The sequence below is a fragment of the Oryctolagus cuniculus genome, chromosome 17 (genome assembly GCF_051225735.1).
Source record: "Oryctolagus cuniculus isolate XC-2025 breed Fujian yellow rabbit chromosome 17, ASM5122573v1, whole genome shotgun sequence".
In the NCBI taxonomy this organism is placed as follows: domain Eukaryota; kingdom Metazoa; phylum Chordata; class Mammalia; order Lagomorpha; family Leporidae; genus Oryctolagus; species Oryctolagus cuniculus.
Genome location: NC_142883.1, coordinates 7047501 through 7066374, shown reverse-complemented (window position 1 = coordinate 7066374; position 18874 = coordinate 7047501). Strand labels below are relative to the sequence as shown.

The 18874-nt window shown below is 52.4% G+C and overlaps 1 protein-coding gene across 18 annotated transcripts in view; it reads right to left on the bottom strand.

The window, feature by feature from the left end:
* SLC39A11 (solute carrier family 39 member 11) overlaps positions 1–18874 on the bottom strand; it is a 443645-nt gene that overhangs the window by 137777 nt on the left and 286994 nt on the right. For all 18 annotated transcript variants that reach the window (XM_089317655.1, XM_051825151.3, XM_089317658.1 and 15 more), the window contains one exon: positions 17309–17479. In XM_089317655.1, the coding sequence (XP_089173781.1) occupies positions 17309–17479 (171 nt within the window). The remainder of the gene's footprint in view (positions 1–17308; positions 17480–18874) is intronic.

Genomic DNA, 18874 nt, shown 5'->3' with positions numbered 1-18874 from the left:
CGCCGGCTGTAGCGCGCCGGCCGCAGTGGCCATTGGAGGGTGAACCAACAGCAAAGGAAGACCTTTCTCTGTCTCTCTCTCTCACTGTCCACTCTGCCTGTCAAGAAAGACAGAAAGACAGAAAGAAAAGAAAGAAAGAAAGAATCATAAAAATTATCTTTACTTGCTTTTTACTTTTTTTGCTATAGCTCGTAGAAAGCTTTAAATTCCACACGTGGGGTGAGTATTTGGTTGAGCGGTTAAGCGGCTCGTTGAAGGACACCTGTGTCTCACGTTAGACTGCCTGGGTTCCTGCTGATTCCAAGCTTCTTGCTCATGCGGATTCTGGGTGGCAGCAGTGGTAGCTCAAGTGACTGGAGTCCTGCCACGCACATGGGGAACTTGGGTGGAGTCCCAGTCCCCACGCACCCACCCCGCCCTTTCGTGAGCCTTTGGAGAGTAATAAGAGGATGGGAATTCTCTCTCTGTCTCTCTCTCCACTTCTCAGGGGCCAGCATTGTGGCATACTGGGGACTGCCGCTTGTGATGCTGGCATTCCACACAGATGCCAGTTTGAAACCCGGCTGCTCCACTTCCGATCCAGCTCCCTGTTAATGCACCTGGCAAGGCAGCAGAAGATGGCCCAAGTCCTTGAGCCCCTGCCACCCACGTGGGAGACCCAGAAGAAGCTCCTGATCGGAGCTGGCACTGTGGTGTAGCAGGTAAAGCTGCCGCCTGCAGTGCTGGCATCCCATATGGGCGCCGGTTCAAGTCCCGGCTGCTCCACTTCTGATCCAGCTCTCTGCTATGGCCTGGGAGAGCAGTAGAAGATGGCCCAAGTCCTTAGGCCCCTGCACCTACATGGGAGACCTGGAAGAGATTCCTGGCTCCTGGCTCCAGATCAGTGTATCTCCGCCGTTACAGCCATCTGGGGAGTGAACCAGTGGATGGAAGACCTCTCTGTCTCTCTCTGCCTCTGTGTCTTTGTAATTCTGCCTTTCAATTAAATAAATAAATTTTTTTTAAATAAGCTTCTGGCCGGCGCCGTGGCTCACTAGGCTAATCCTCCACCTGCAGCGCCGGCACACCGGGTTCTAGTCCCGGTCGGGGCGCCAGTTCTGTCCTGGTTGCTCCTCTTCCAGTCCAGCTCTCTGCTGTGGCCCAGGAAGGCAGTGGAGGATGGCCCAGTCCTTGGGCCCTGCACCGGCATGGGAGACCAGGAAAAGCACCTGGCTCCTGGCTCCTGCCATCGGATCAGCGCGGTGCGCCGGCAGCAGCGCACCAGCCGCAGCGGCCACTGGGGGGTGAACCAACGGCAAAGGAAGACCTTTCTCTCTGTCTCTCTCTTTCACTGTCCACTCTGCCTGTCCAAAAAATTTAAAAAAAAAAAAAAAAAGAAAGAAAGAAAAAAAAAAAATAAGCTTCTGGCTCCTGGCTTAGGCCGGGCCCAGCCCCCTGGCCACTGGGGCCATGTGAGGAGTGAACCAACAGATGGAAGATTGATTTCTCTCTCTCTTTCTCTCTGTCTCTCTCTCTCTCTCTCTGTAACTCTTTTAAAATATAAGTAAATCTTAAAAAAAAAATAACAGTAACAGTCCCCATGTAGCTTACGCTGTATTCTACTGGGTAGGCACGACCTAGAGGCAGCCCACAGGGCAAGTGTTCAGAAAACACTGGTTGATTAACTGGTTGCACACTATAAACAGATGATTTCACCCGCTCACCTGGTCTCCAGTCCCCATTATAACCTAATATCTGAATCAGAAATACAATCTGTGACCAGGAAACAAAAGGAAGAAAATTGGCAATCCAGGAAGAAAACCATATTGCCAATTAATTCATGACTCTCCATGTCTTGAAACAGATTAAAATGCAGTGTAACAGGCAGCTGTAAAGTGGGAGAAGAATCCAGATCCAGAGACTCGGACACTAAGAATGCGCTTCATTCTTATCAGCAGGCGGCAGTTTAATGCTGTGAGCTGCCCAGCAGCCAAGGGGAAGAAAACACACAAGAAGGGATGTAGACGGGTTCCACAGGGAGGCAAGGCCTTCGCGAGCAGTGTGTTCTAAAATAAACATCTCATTTAGAGGCACGAGGCGATAAGCTGGGCAATGTCCCGACAGTCAGCGCTTTGGTTTCTTTGTGTGATAGTAAGTGTCCTCTCCTCAAAACCTGAGTTGGGTCAGCGGTGCGTGTGGGGGCTGCTCCCCCAGAAGGGCTAAGCTGACACAGACCAGCTGTGTGGCCGTGGCAGGGAGGCAGTGTCTATGTGCAGACGATGCAGATACCAGGGGCATGCACGGGGCACCGGCCCTGGGGTCCTCGGCCCCGGGGTCCTCGGAGCGGCTCTTTCCATTCTCCTGCAATGCTGGAAGTCACGAGGCTCACCAGCCGCTCCACAGTTCCCTGCACGAGACCCTCACCCTCCTCTCTCCCCCGCTCAGGAAATAAGAGAACAGGCCAGAGCCAACAGCGGCTGAGAGTGACGGGGCCACAGCGATGGCTGTAGCATCCTTATTTTTAAAACACCAAAGGGCAGGCACTTGGTCTGTTGGTTAAGACCCTGCCTTAGACACCTCAGTTCCCCACGGGAGCACCTGGGGTCAACACCGGCCACCAGGTGCTCTGAATCCCAGCTTCCTGCTGATGTAGACAGCAGGTGACGGCTCCAGCAGTCAGGCCCCTTCCATTCCATGTGGGGAAAAACTGAAATCCATAATACACCTTTTTTCATGAATTATTTGAAGAATTCTCGTGTGCATGGATTTCAGGGGGTTTTTTTGCATCAAAATGATCCTGATCTCTCGATTCATTTTCCCACAAACTTTCTGAAGCACTTCCTATCAGGTGAGAACAGCTGCCTTAGATGGTCTTCCCCAAACAAAACTCCTCCTTCTTTATTGAGAGGTAGAATTACAGCCAGTGAGAGGGAGAGACAGAGAGGAAGGTCTATCCACTGGTTCACTCCCCAAATGGCCACAATGGCCAGAACTGGGCTGATCCAAAGCCAGGAGCTTCTTCTGGGTCTCCCATGTGGGTACAAGGGTTCTTGTTCTTGGGCCATCTTCCTCTGCTCTCCCAGGCCACAGGCAGAGAGCTGGACTAGAAGAGGATCAGCTGGGACACAAACTGGCACCCAGATGGGATGCTGGCACTACAGGCAGAGGCTTAACCTACTATGCCACAACGCCAGTCTCCCCTTTTTTTCCTTAAGGTTGATTCATTTATTTGAGAGAGACGGGGAGAGATATCCACTGGTTCATTCCCCAAATGGCCACAACAGTTGGGGCTGGACCAAGCAGAAGTCAGGAGCCTGGAACTCCGTCCAGGTCTCCCATGTGGGTGGCAGAACTCAAAGCACTTGTGCCACCATCTGCTCCCTCCCAGGTGCATTGGCAGGAAGCTGAATCGGAAGCACAGAATCCAACAGTATTGGATATGGGATGCAGGTGTCCACTGTGCCAGATGGCCTGGCCCCCGTAGGCTCTTAACAGCCAACAACCTGTGATGACTTTTGCTGTGGGTCTAAGAACTGCATCGTCCAGGAGGGCTTTCTGTGACGACAGGAATATTCCATGTCTGTGCTGTTCAGTGTGGGACCCATTAGTGCCTGTGGCCACGGAGCACCTGACATGTGACTGCAGCGGAGGGGCTGCGTTGTTTACTTTTTTATTTAATTCTGATTCATTTACACGTAAACCCAGAGTTCTACAGGCAGCCAGGGGCTAACATACTGGGCAGTGCAGACCTAAGAGGCCTTACTAAAGCCAGCTTCTAGCCAGTATCTACCGGGCCATGGGAGAAAGGCAGCTGGCAGTTATCAGAAACTCTAAGTGCCACCACAACACTCTATTCAAATTCTCTTGCTCTTTGCTTTTTCCCCTTGAATTTACATAACAGGTAGGAGGATGACATAACAGGGTAGATATGGAAATGAGTTCTGATTTTAACCCTAATCCCAGGGCAGCCTTAGACTGTGGCTTTGGCAGCCAGACAGCTGAGTTCAGGCTTCTGGGTGCCTGTGGCCCACGGCGGGCAATGACAGGAAATCCGAAGTCGCCCTGCCACCTTGGTTTGGGGTTACATGGGGATCCCACGGCTGCAATTTCACCCCCAGGGCGTTCGTGCCGGTTCTCATCCTCAGATCCAAAGGTGTAATTTGGAAGTCTGCTCCCAGCTTCTGCTACAGCGCACACCCAGAAGGCAAGATGTTGAGCGAAATGTCATCCCGTGTAGGAGCCTGTGCTAATTATAATGTCAGACTTCCCACTGAGACACAGATAATTAGAGGAGAATATTACAGTGTTTCCAAACTCCTGGAGTAAATGAGGAGCATCTCCCAACGAAACCTGCCGGAGATGAGAAATCAAAGCTAGGAGACGCCCCCCCACTTCTGACCACCACCACCAGAACCAGATGACCCTTGAGCATCAAAGTAGCGAGTAAAGCCGCTGCCTGCAGTGCCGCCATTCCATATGGGCACCGGTTCTAGTCCCGGCTGCTCCACTTCCCATCCAGCTCTCTACTGTGGCCTGGGGAAGCAGTGAAAGATGGCCCGAGTCTCCCACATGGGAGATCAGGAAGAAGCTCCTGGCTGCTGGCTTTGGATCGGTGTAGCTCCTGCCTTTGTGGCCATATGGGGAGTGACCCAGCAGATAGATTCTTTGTCTCTCTCTCTCTCTCTGCCTCTCTCTCTCTCTGCCTCTCTGTAACTCTGCCTTTCAAATAAATAAATAAATCTTTAAAAAAAAGTGAGGCAGAGCCAGGAGGAGGGGGAGAGGGGGTGGGGGAAGGGAACAGGTGCATTTGACCTTACCATGAGCTTACTTGCACATGTTCGTGGGAAAATGGGATGAAAAGATACGCATATTTTGGTGTAGAAGAACTTCTAAATCCACACAGAGAATTTGTGAATTATGTCATAATATGTGTTTTCCAGGAATTTTAAAAATATTAATTCATTCATTTAAGAGGAAGAAAGACAGAGTGCCCCTCTACTGGTTCCCTCTCCCAGTGCCCACAGTGGCCAGGCTTGGCCAGGCTGAAGCTAGAAACTGGGAACTCCGTCCAGGTCACTCACAGGCATGGCTGGAATCCAATCACTTGAGCTATTGCTGCTGCTTCCCAGGGTCTGCCTCTCGGAGCTGGAGGTGGTATCAAACCCGGGCACCCATGACCACATTTAACTGCTAGGCCAAATGCCTGCCCTTCCAGGAACTTTTTGGAAGACGCTTCATATGCGCGGCTTTCAAAAGTCTCCGCACCAAAATGAACATCTCTTAGTTCCGTTTTCCATGAACTTTTGGAAACATCCCCAGAGCAGGTAACACGGTGGCTGGCCCCGCCTACTTCTGTTGCTGTCATCCCAGTTAGTACTGAACTGCAAAGTCAATATTATTCCCATTTTACAGCTGGGAAACTGAGACTCCCACGATCATACCCAAGGTTACTGAGCTAGTCAAGCCCCCAGTGGCTGCAGGATCCAGGGCCAGCTTCTAGGACCCCACAGCCTGCGCAAGTCCCATCCGTCCAGGGGATGATCTGCGTGGTCCTGGACTGTCCTCACGTGGTGGGGGAGCCTCATCCTGCACCGCTCTGCAGAGCACCCACGGTGGCAGGCCCGTGCGTGGATCCAAGTCTCCAGCTGAACCGAGCCCAGTGCACATGGAGTGAGAACCACGCCAACACACCGATGTGGTGCTGGAGACACTAACATTAATGTGGCTGTCTTAAAGAAGCAGGAAGCAGCTCCTGAAGACTTCTGTAACCATCTCCAAGCAACTCCGTGACCCACAGCAGAGCTCACCTCGGCTAGAGGCACCTCGGAGCCAACCTGCTGGGCTTGCGTCTGAGACCAGCTCTACCCAGAACTGGCTGTGTGGCTTTGGGCTGGACCTTTGACCCTTCTGGGTCTCCATTTCCAAACTGGAATAAAAAAAATCTAAGTGGGCCGGCGCCGCTGCTCACTAGGCTAATCCTCCGCCTTGCGGCGCCGGCACAACAGGTTCTAGTCCCGGTCAGGGCGCCGGATTCTGTCCCGGTTGCCCCTCTTCCAGGCCAGCTCTCTGCTGTGGCCCGGGAGTGCAGTGGAGGATGGCCCAAGTGCTTGGGCCCTGCACCCCATGGGAGACCAGGAGAAGCACCTGGCTCCTGCCATCGGATCAGCGCGGTGCGCTGGCCGCAGCACGCTGGCAACGGCGGCCATTGGAGGGTGAACCAACGGCAAAGGAAGACCTTTCTCTCTGTCTCTCTCTCTCTGTCCACTCTGCCTGTCAAAAAAAAAAAAAAAAAGAAAAAAGAAAAGAAAAGAAAGAAGCTAGAACCCTAAGCCACATAGTATGGGAGCTACCTGTACAAGAGTAGGCATCAGAGGATGGTCTTTGGAGATGGAACACAGACTAGCGCCAGGGGCTGGGGAGTGGCGGCTGCCAAGAGGTATGGGGTTTCTTTTTGGGGTGATGAAAATGTACAGGAATTCAACAGTAGTGATGGCTACACAGTCTTGTGAATGTGCTGAAATCACTGAATTGCACACTTTTCAAAAGGGTGGGTTTTAGGGTACATGAATTATATCTCATCTTAAGAAAACAAAGTTGGGGTCGGTGTTGTGGCACAGCGGGTTAACCACTGCCTTTCGGTGGTGGCATCTCATAGGAACATCAGTTCAAGTCCAGTCCAGCTCCCTGCTGACGGCAGGGAAAGCAGTGGAAGATGGCCCAAGTGCTTGGGCCCCTGCACCCACGTGGGAGACCCAGAGGAGGCTGCTGGCTCCTGGCTTCGGATCTTCCCAGCTGATGCCACTGCAGACATCTGGGGAGTGACCCAATGATGGAAGACCTCTCTCTCTCTCTCTCTCTCTCTCTCTCTCTCTTTCTCTCTCTCTGTCTACCCACCTCTCTCTGTAAATCTGCCTTTTAAATAAATAAAGATTAAAAAACAAAGCTTCATGGGAGAAATATGCCACAACACAGCTGTTGAGTAAGCAGGAGAACACACAAGTGAGATGAATGAGCAGAGTTGGCCACTTAGGAAAGACGCAGGTCAGGAATTTCCTTCACATCATTGGGAACTGCCCAGTTCCAAAGAACCATGGGACAACACGAGTAGGGAGGAGCAATGCAACATTAAAGAAGGTAGTGGGGGGGGACATGATAGGTGACCACCCCTCAGCGTGCCCACGCCTCCCTGCGCGCGCGTACACACACAAGAAAGCTAACGCAGGCCTCGACTCCTTGTCCACCGCCCAACAGCTGTCACCTGATGAGTGGCTGGGGAATCAGTTGCTGAGTGAACTCGATGAGTCCGAAGAATTCTCTAGAAATAGTTGGGGCAGGGGGAGGGAGGGGGGTGGCTGGGACAAGACACAGACCGCCAGAGTCGGGCTTAGCCTTGCCAAGAAACGGTGCGCTGTTGAATCTGTTTCGGAACCCAGGCCGAGCCACACTGGCCTGCATTCAATAGATGAGGCCTTTGGTCTCTGGGGATGGCTCCAAAGCCAGTTCCTGACCACGGGAACTTGACAATGGGAGACCTTTCAGAAGTGACTGAGAGGGGACTGAATGCAGTCACAAGAAGCCGTATGAGGAGACTTGGCAGAGAGAGAGAGCAATGTGATGGTGGAGCCACAGGCTGCAGAGAGGCCACCCCCAGGCAAGGAAAGCCAGCAGCCTCAGGAAGCCCCTGAAGCCCCCCGAGCAAGGATGGCGCCAGGCAGAGCCCCTGACGTGAGCCCAGTGAAACCAGCTCGGGCTTCTGCCCCAGAGCTATAGGATGACACCGAGTTGGTGCGCATTGGTGACGGCAACCGCAGGAGAGCGCCCGGTCCTCGCTCTGTCTCCAGCCTCTCTGGGCAGGAAAACCACCCCAGCCAGGGCTCTCTTCCACCCTGTGCCCACGTGGAGGGGCAGGGCTGTGGAGCAGGCTGAGCAGCGACACAGAACAGCATTTAATCAGATCATAAGTAGCATCTGTTACAGGGAAGGGCCGTGAGACATCTCGAAGAGACAAGCAGAAAAATCTAAGCCAGCCATAATCCTATCAGCCAGGAATAACAAACTCCTGTTAATATTGCGGCGTCTCAAGTTGTGTTTTTGTTCGGTGAACTGGAAGTCACTTCCGATTACAGCACCAGCCACTCCTATTACAGCCATTATTAGGAGCCATCGATGAAGACAAGCAGGGTCATTCAAACCAGCGGCCGTGCTGTTCTGGGGACAGGGGAGCAGCGGTTCCAGGTGTCTGGCCACCCTGGGGACAACCGGCAGGATGACTTGGCTCTTGGATCCAAAGGGAAGAAAAGGAAAAGCCCGTGACTCGGGCAGCCTCTTCTTTGGTGGACTTGTGTGAGCGCAGGGAAAGCCTGCCCCGGGCCACAGAGAGCCACCAGAGCCGAACACCCGCCCTGGGCCCACCGGGCAGCCACGCAGAAAGCCGGGCACACTCGGGAGGCCGCTCCACTCCTAGTGACTGGGAGAGCTTAGATCACTTTAAGTTCATGAGCTGGAAGCCGCACCTCCTCCACTCGGTGAGCCATGTTCACCCACCTGTCCATCAGGGGACCCTCCCCAGCAAGGACCTCCTCTTACCTGGGACGTGGGGTGGTACCAAGGAAAAACTTCCGTTCTCCTAAGTGCAGAAAAGGCTGGGAAGAGCGGGAAAATCGCGCTCCCCTCCGCGTGGTCTCAGGATGAGCAGGGCAGGGCATGACATTTCCCTTTCTTTGGCCCTCACGGAAGCCCTAGTGGGCCTGTGTATCTGGCTCACTTAGTACATAAAGTTTACCACGCTGCATGCCGTGTCTGTACCTGTATATAGAATTCTTCTCCAAGAAAAAGGCAACAACCTGGAACATTCACTTAGGCCCAAGACCCAGCCCATAACACTAGAATGGAGGTGAGGAACCACGCCTGCTGCAGGCTGAACCCATGGAGCTCCACTGCGTGCTGGGACAGGAGCGGCGTGCACCTTCTCGCAGAACCCCCACGTATGGATGGGGGTTGGGGAGACACATTTAAACGCACAGACACAGCTGTGACAGAGGACTTGGCAAGGTGTCATAGGGAAGGGGGGGTGATTAACTTTGCTAAAGACGTGAAATGAATGATACACCGTTCAGGCTACGCTGCACGGAACCATCCACTGCCACAGTCACGAGCAGCCACGGCGGCAATTTCACGCAGTCCCCAAATCTCCAAATGGAGCCGTACTGGAATGAGACAGCCTCTCGAATCCCTTCAAGCTTTCAAGGTAGCTCACATAAACAGCAACGGTATTGAGTCCACCACTGAGCCCATGAACTACACATGGAAAGGGAGTCATAGGAACTCAGTTGCCGGTGGCTTTTTAATTCCACTCAAACACAGAGAAAGGGAGCTTGTTTTCCTGGATCCAGGAATCCCTGGAAGGCTCACGGCCCTCCAGCCTTCACGACAGTGCATTAAGAGCGATTGAAGAGGCACTACACTCCAGAAACTGCAGTGTGGAGTCGCTTCCACAGAAATCACATTCCTTGTGCACACTGTTTTGCTGTGGCCTGCCCCCCTCGACCCCCAAGCCGGCTCCACGGAGGCAGCCAGGAGGAGAACCAGGAGCGTCTCCGTGCGGCTTCAGGCAGTGTCTGCCTCTTACCATGCGTGCAGGTGGGGTTCCCACTGCGGGCTGTCAGTCAGCCTCCCGTCTTCCCCACCCCCATGGTATAGGAGGTGGGGCCGCTGGGGGTGACTGGTCACAGGGTGGAGCTCTTGTTAAAGAGAGGAGGGGCCTCTTAAAGAGAGCTCCTGTGCCACCATGAGAGGAGGACACACGGACAGGACGGCTGCCGGCTACCAGAGCCCAGCCCGGTCCTCACCAGGTGCTGATCCAAGACGTGCAGCTTCCAGAACTGTGAGCCATGCATTCCCGAGGTGTACACGCCTCCCAGCAGCCCAGCAGGCCGGGACACACACAGCTGGCGTTCTCTCGGGAGAGGGTCCGCAGCTCTCACTGGATTCTGAAGGAGGACGATGCACCTGCACCACGGAAGCTTAGAAAGGCACCTGCTCTTGCACCTGCATATTCACCACGAGCCCTGGTGCTCTTGGCAAGCGTCTACGCCTACAGGTGTGCCCTCCCACTCCAGAAGCCTCTGGGAGACAGGGCATCCATTGATAAGCCTCCCTTCTTCCTCCTACATTACAAAAGAAAAAAAAAACCTAAATAGCATGTCATCCCCAGGACATACAAAATGGAACCAGCAAAGACAAAAAAATCTTCGAAAAATTCAATTATCTGTTGAGTCACCATGAACAGTCTATCTGAAAACCCAGAATCGGGCCGGAGCCGTGCTCACTAGGCTAATCCTCCGCCTTGTGGCGCCGGCACACCGGGTTCTAGTCCCGGTTGGGGCGCTGGATTCTGTCCCGGTTGCCCCTCTTCCAGGCCAGCTCTCTGCTGTGGCCCGGGAGTGCAGTGGAGGATGGCCCAAGTGCTTGGGCCCTGCACCCCATGGGAGACAGGAGAAGCACCTGGCTCCTGCCATCGGATCAGCGCGGTGCGCCGGCCGCAGCAGCCATTGGAGGGTAAAGGAAGACCTTTCTCTCTGTCTCTCTCTCTCACTGTCCACTCTGCCTGTCAAAAAAAAAATTTAAAAAACAAAACAAAACAAAACAGAATCTCGGAGGCATCAAAGCTCCAGTTAAATTCTTAATCAACTACAAAGGAGAGTGTTCGAGGAGACACCTTTCAAAGACAAGCCAGCTACACGTGGATTCTTGAAGGGCTCTCGTCAGAGGGCGTGGAGCTGGCAGAAGTTACGGCAAGTGAGTTCACTTCTCTTTAGGTGCTGAGACTTGAGGGCTGAGCCACAGTGGGGTCTTTGGAGCCACATCTGTGTGCATTCAGACCCTCAGTGATTTTATCCCGCGTCACGGGCCTGGCATCCATGTGCCAGCAATCCACAAATGCACGCCTCTAACCAGACTTCGCGTCTCAGCCCCAGGCTCCTACATCTACCCATCTAGTAGCAGCTCCCGGTCCAAACCCAAATCCCCGAGGTTCCCCATAAAACCGGCTCCAGCTGCGGCCTCCCCAGCTTGCTGTCAGCAACTCCATCCCAGCGGCCGCGACACCGCTGGGTCCTTCCTGGGTTGCCCCTTCCTTCCCGCCTCACGTGCACTCCATCAGCAAATCCCACCAGGCTCCAGGAGGAGAGCCGTGCTCACCACCAGCAGCACCGCCAGCCTGGGCTGACCTGGACTCCCCAGGGGCCTCCACACAGGCCTCCCTGTGGGCCAGATCTCAGTTCAGCACCTGGAGAGCGCCCTTCCTACCTCCTCTCCCTGTTCAAACCCCGCGGGGGCTCTCCGCCCACAGAGCAGAGTGAACACTGCCCCGTGCCAGCGGAAGCAGCTGTGACCTCCCTGTCACTCTCCGTGCTGCCGCCACACGGGACTCCTGGACGCTCCGGGCAGGTGCCAGACAAGGGCCAGCCTCAGGGCCTCGGCACTGGCTGCTCCCTCTGTGCGGAGCACCCTCTCTTTCCCAGAGATCTGCATGACTGGCCCAAGTGCAAGGACACCTCAGCGAGCGCCCCCATCGCCCACCGCGCTCTAATTACACTTGCAAAGCTATGCTCGGACACTCCATCAGCTCTACCGCCCGTTCTTATAAAACAGCCCTGACCACCTTCTAACTCACCATATAATTCACTTCTCATTATGTTCATTGTCTGTCTCACCTTGCTCTAATATTAGTGTAGGAGGCCAGGGATCCTCATCTGTTTTAGTACTAACATAACCCAAGTACTTAGAACACAACATTAAAATGTAATTAATAAAATACTTAGAACACAACATTAAAATGTAATTAATAAAAGGAGAGGCTGGGAAAAAATTTCCCTTTAAAACTCTTGCTCCAAGCCAGCCAGCTGTTCTCCAGTGTAACTATACTCACCGTACTTTCATTTTTTTTTAATATTTATCATTTTATTTTTATTTATTTTTTTTACAATTTCCATGTTCTAATTTTTATTTACTTTAGTTTCAACAATAAGCTATAAATTTGGCATTCATTGTTTTAAAGTCATGTAAATGATATGTATTTAAGTCACATGGATACCACAACTAATAAAATGATAATAGATAAACTTTACATAGCATTTTTATGTTCTAGGTGCTGTTAAAACTATTTTTAAATACATGAACTTATTTAATATATACTATTTAAACCTTACAATAATCCAATGAGATGAGTATAATATTTGTTCCCAGGTAGAAAATGGCCCCTTTTGATAACTGAAAATACACTCAGGTTTGTAGATGTGAGATTGTTTAAGGGAACGTATATTGGTAAATTATAACTCACTTTTGGCTATCTACTTCTTTTTTTTTATCTTTTATTTAATGAATATAAATTTCCAAAGTATGACTCATGGATTACAATGGCTTCCCCCCCATACCGTCCCTCCCACCCACAACCCTCCCCTTTCCCACTCCCTCTCCCCTTCCATTCACATCAAGATTCATTTTCGATTATCTTAATATACAGAAGATCAGCTTAGTATACCTTAAGTAAGGATTTCAACAGTTTGCTCCCACACAGAAACATAAAGTGAAAAATAATAGATGATTTTTTTTAAAATGATGATGAAATCAGATCAGACCTATTGTCATGTTTAATCCCAGTGAGAGTCAAGTTGGGAATTGATTTTTTTTTTTTTTTACAGAAGATCAGTTTAGTGTACATTAAGCAAAGATTTCAGTCGTTTGCACCCCCATAGAAACACAAAGTGAAATATACTGTTTGAGTACTCGTTATAGCATTAAGCCTCAATGTACAGCACATTAAGGACAGAGATCCTACATGAGGAGTAAGTGCACAGTGACTCCTGTTGTTGACTTTACAAATTGACACTCCTGTTTATGGCATCAGTAATCTCCCTATGCACCAGTCATGAGTTTCCAAGGCTATGGAAGCCCCTTGAGTTCTCCAACTCTTATCTTGTTTAGACACGGTCATAGTCAAAGTGGAGGTTCTCTCCTCCCTTCAGAGAAAGGCACCTCCCTCTTTGAAGACCTGTTCTTTCCACTGGGATCACAGAGAGAGACAGAGATCTTCCAACCACTGGCTCACTCCCCAAATGACTGCAATGGCTGGGGCCGGGCCAGGCCAAAGCCAGGAGCCAGGAACTCTATCCAGTTTCTGAAATGTGTAGCAGGGAACCAAGCTCTTGGGTCACCCTCTGCTGCCATCCCAGGTCACTAGCAGAGAAGTGGTAAAGCAGAGCCGAGCCAGGACTTGAACCCACGCTCCCATATGGGATGCCGGCACTGCGGGCGGTGGCTCCACCCGCTGCGCCGCGGCACCGGCCCTTCCCGCCACACTGATGAAGCTAACAGTGGAGACTTCTATGAGCCACTCAGTCTCCATTTCAAAAAAAAATAAAAAATACGTCTGCATTCACCATAAAGGAGACGAAAGGTTGAGTTCGAATTGGGAAATCCCGATGACACAGAAGAGGGTCTCTCACTGGGGAAGAAATAGTATGTGAACTCACGCTGACTTAGCATTGTCACAGGCTGCTGCCAGGCCACGCGTTTGGCTGCAAGCGCAGCTTTGCTTCTGGCCTTGTTCCAAGTTCTCACTGTAGCCAGGAACACTCGGGAGAGTGCACTCTGCCTCCACCTGTGGTCTCAGCCCATTCTGTGTCACAGTAACACAGCACCTGAGGCTGAACACGGTGTAGCGAAGAGTTTGCTTAGCTCACAGTTTTGGAGGTGAAAGTCCAAGATGAGACAGACCTCTCTGGCCTCTGGTAAGGACCTTGTGGCTGCAGATGGTGTCACAGGGTGGAGAGCAGGCAACAGACCGAGTGGACCAGCCCTGTAGCCCAGCAGGTGGAGCCGCCGCCTGCAATGCAGGCATCCGATATGGGCACCAGGTCTAGTCCCTGCTGCTCTACTTCCAATCCACCTCCCTGCTAATGTGACCGGGAAAGCAACAGAAGACGGCTGAAGTAGGTGGGCCCCTGTCACCCACATAGGAGATCAGGATGGAGTTCTAGGCTCCTGCCTTCATCCTGGCCCAGCCCTGGCCACTGTGGCTATTTGGGGAGTGAATCAGCAAGTGGAAGGAAGGAATCAATCAGTCTCTCTCTCTCTCTCTCTCTCTCTCTCTCTAACTCTGCCTTTCAGATAAATAAAACCTCAAAAGAAGAAGAAGAAGAAATAGAGCAGGTAGGGGCCAGGCTTGCTCTTACAACAGTCCACTCCTGTGGGAACCAACCCAGTACTGCAAGAACTACATTAATCCCTTCTATGACCTAATCAGCTTCCATCCTAATCACTGGTCCATCTCTTAAAAGTTCACAACTCTCGGTGTCATTACACTGGAGCCAAGATCCCAGCACCAGACGTTTAGGGATGCACTCAGAGCACACAGGGCCACAGCAGCTCCTGTCAACGTGAGCCAGGACGCGACCCCAGCAAGTGAGCACACAGGGCCACAGAGGCACAGCAGCAGGTGTCCAGTGCGGGAGAGCGGGGCACTTGTAGTCCAGCGCTGTGAGTTCTGGATCTTCACATGTTTTTCTGTTCTTCTGGGAAACAGCAAACCATCATGGTACCACTCAGACTAGGGTCACTGAACTCAGTTCTAAACGCACTGGATCGATCAAGAAGGGCTCCTGGTGGCCGGAAGACAGCCCCACTGTGACAGAGGACACACAGGTACCTCTCTTCCCTGCCGATGAGCACTCCTCAGGGTGAAACCGACTTCTACAGTCTCTTTAAGAGACTGGGGGTGAGACAACCAGGCCCTCTGGGCAGGATCGATCCACTGTGGTCATCTTTGTGTACTGGGGTCCCAAGTGGACATCATCTCAAGACACACGGAAGGAGAAGTCCTAGACAGCCAACCTAAAAAGTTTTCTCATAACCCAAAGGGGAAGGGACCAGAGGAAAATGAGGGACGGATGCTGATGACACCGCGGGGAGAGCCCGCCCGTGTATGATCACAGAGACGCCCGAGGCAGGAGAGACGGAGCAGAGGAACACGCCTCTCAGCTAGACAAACAGCCGAGCCTAAAAGGCGACTGGACATACTGCACCTCAGGCAGATTCAAAATAGACTAGACGACATGACATCTATTAGAGTGTTCATTATTGCATTTGAAAGGCAGAGAGAGAGAGAGAGAGAGAGAGAGAGAGAGAGGTGGTCCATCGACTAGTTCATTTCCCAAACACCCGCAGTAGCCAGAGCTGGGCCAGGCTGAGGCCAGGAGCCAGCAGCTCCATCCAGGTCTCCCCCATGAGTGCCAGGGGCCCAAGCACTGGAGCCATCACCTGCTGCCCCCCGATGGTGTGCGTTAGCAGGAAGCTGGGTCAGAAGCAGTTTTGCTAGCACTGGGAGCAGGCGCTCAGACGGTGATAGGGGTGTCCCACGCGGTGACTGAGCCATCATACCACATCAGCCCCTGCACTTTCACTCTTTAAAGATGACAGATGTCTTCATCGTGTAAGCAAAAGGAGATCAAGTCACACGGAGGAACACGCTCAGTCCGGCCCCGCCCCCTGCTCCCCCCACGGCACTAACACCGGAAGCTGTGCGGTGACTTCCGTGTGAGCCGTGCAGGGGAAGCGTCTCGGCTCTGGAATCAGGTATCAGCCCGGCTCTGTGGGCTCTGTAAGGACCTGGAAAATACATCACTTGGGGACGCACCTGGGGACTGCTCAAACTTGAGTCCTGAAGAACCAAAACCAGATCAGAATGTTTAAGACTGAAGCTTGCAGAAGTCAAGGCTGGAAAGGCAAGCGGGAGAATCACCAACATGAATGACTCCTGTTTCTCAAGGCCCCAGCGGTGTCCTGAGAGCTCTACCCGTGATTTAGCACCTAAGACTCAAAATGAGCCAGGCACCGCGTTATTCTGTTCCCATTCCACAGATGAGCAAACCAAGGCTTCTGAAGCTGAAAGTTTGTCCAGATAAGCTCATCAGGGGTGGGCGTTGTAGGGCAGCATGTAGTGGCACCGTGGGACACCTGCATCCCACATCAGGGCGCTGGTTCAAGTCCCAGCTGCTCTGTGCTTCTATCCCAGCTCTCTGCTAATGCGCCTGGGAAGCAGTAGATGATGGCCCAAGTACTTAGGCCTCTGCCACCCTTCTGGGAGACCCAGATGGAGTTCCTGGCTCCTGACTTTGGCTTGGCCCAGCTCAGGCTGTTGGAAAGTGAACCAGTGGATGGAAGAGTTCTCTGTCTCTTCCACTCTATCAGTCTACCTGTCAAGTATTTATTTATTTATTTTAAAGGCAGGGAGAGAGAAAGAAAGATATCTTCCATCTACTGGTGCACTTCCCAAATGGTTGCCAATGGCTGGGGCTGGGCCAGGCCGAAACCAGGAGCTTCTTCCAGGTCTCCTACGTGGGCAGCAGGGGCCCAAGGACTTGCACCATCTTTCACTGCTCTCCCAGGAGCGTTAGCAGGGAGCTAGATTGGAAGTGGAGTGGCCGGGGCTTGAACTGGCACCCAAACAGGTCACCGGTACTGCAGGCAGCAGCTTAACTTTCTATGCTACAGAGCCAGCCCCTACCTTTCAAATAAAAATTAATAAATCTCTTCGAAAAAATAAAAATAAACTCATAGGTAGGAGGTAGAACTGGAATTCTGAAACATACCCTCAGGAGTAGCTTTCCTTAGTTTATTTTTATAATATTATTCTTTATATTTTCCTATTTATATACTTATTTGTTTATATTTATTATTTTTACAAAATTATTTTTACGCTTACCCATGTCTTCTGATTGCACTAAAACAAATCCATTTCCTTTACATTATTTTCAAAATAAAGCACCGCCATGTCTTTTTTATTCCAATTAAAATGAATCCAAAGACACAGAACAAATCACGCCAAAATGCTAACCAGGAGAGGGTTGGTGAGGACATTTCAGAAGGACTCTCGCACTCACAAAGCAGGTTAGGCGGACCCCAGCATCGAGCTAGACGGAATTCACTAGGTTCAAAAAGCACAGAACAGACCCAGACACATCCTGTTCTCACAACAGGCCCCCTCCAGAGCAATCAAACAGTAACAAGTTCACACTCCAACGAACTTGGTGTCCATATGGGAAGAAGTAGGTAGAAAGAGGGACGGTTGCTCCAAGCCTTGGGAATGGGAGCTTCATTGTAAAATGATCACGCTACAATGAGGCGCCCCCACAGTGAGCCAACAGAGACCTGTGTCCCACCCGCATCCCCTCCATAAAGGACTGTGTCACCACTGCCCACGCGTCTCTTCCTGCCAAGTGAGCGGCTCCCCCTCCAGGCCCGGGCGCGCAGGCTCGGGGCCAGACCTCACCTGGGACGTTGTGGATGGTGATGGCCAGGATGAGCAGCGCGATCCTCCTCCAGCTGCTGCCGCCCGGCTGTGCCAGGTTCCCTCGGGAAGACGCCGGGGAAGCAGGGCCCCCTCCAAGGCCAGCAGCCGCCACCTTCTTCCGCTGGTATGCCTCGCCGTTCTCACTCTTATCTGAGCAAAGAGAGAGGAACGGGTGAAGAGACTGCTTTAAAAGTGTGTGTGTTGGGGGCCAGCGTTGTGGCACAGTAGGTCAAGCTACTGCCTGTAATGCCAGCAACTCGTATAAGCACTGGTTCGAGTCCCGGCTGCTCCACTTCCGATCCAGCTCCCAGCTAATGCACCTGGGAAAGCAGCGGAACATGGCCCAAGTGCTTGGGCCCCTGCACCCAAATGGCAGACCTGGATGGAGTTCCTGGCTCCAACTTTGGCCCGGCCCAGCCCTGGTCACTGAGGCCATTTGGGGAGTGAACTAGGAGATGAAAGCTATCTTTCTCTCTCCCTCTCTTTGCCTTTCAAATGAATTTTTAAATGTGTGTGTTGACACCTGGGCTGGCAATAGTAAGGTTTCAAGGGCCGGGTACGTTCTACTTCCAAGCTTCTGAGGCTGCTCATTCTTCCACTTCATTCATTCACTCAACAGACCTCAGCACCCACTGCAGGTACTAACCAAGGCAACAGTGTGGGGTCCTAGCAATGCCCAGGAGTGGTCAGGAGCACCGATTCCAGAACCAGACTGCCTGGCTTCCTTCCTGAATTGGCCACCGGTCAGCTGGGTGGGGCTCACAACAGGTCCTGTTTCCTAGGGGTTTCAGGAGCTCCCAAGGTGGGAAGGCGTGAGACTGTCTGGACTAGTCCTTCAGCACTGACTGCCAGGGCTGTGTTCCTCTCCCTCACGGCCCCACGAGGTCACATAACCTGTGACCTTCCTCTCCAGGTCACCCTGACACATGGTCCACTGGATTCCATGCCAGGGGACACTGGGTGACCCCAGGCTGGGCACGGAATCTGCAAGGCCACCTGACGTAGGGACAGCTAGGCCAGAACGCAGCAAGGGCGGACACACAAAGCAGGTGTGCACTAGCAAACAGAGACAGGAAACCATGCAGCCAGAGAGCGAGAGAGAGAGAGCGACAGAGAGAGCGAGAGAGAGAGAGAGAGATGAGAGAAGCAATCCAGCTAGGAGCCACGGGACACTGGAGAGCCACCTACAGCACCCGGCCTGTGGGTGTCGCCAGCTGACCCTCCTTTAAGAAAGTCTCTCCTTGGTGTCTGTTTGCATGGGGTCATTCTTGGGGCCATGCTCCTGGGAGCCCCACTTGGAGACCAGAATGTCCTACGCCCTCCACAAATTGGACAGCTTCTTTGATCCCCTGACAGGTGAGCCCCCCCCCCGAGCAGAACGGTGCTTCAGGTGTAAGGACTGTTTCTTATGAAACTCCTCGTGTGTCTGTTTATCTGACAAGCACAGCGGGCAGAGTGAAGAAGCGCCAAAGGGCGGGCCCACTCTGCCCTCGGCAGCTCCCCGGCAGCTCGCTCCTGCTCACGGCGCCCTCTCCGCTCCCAGGG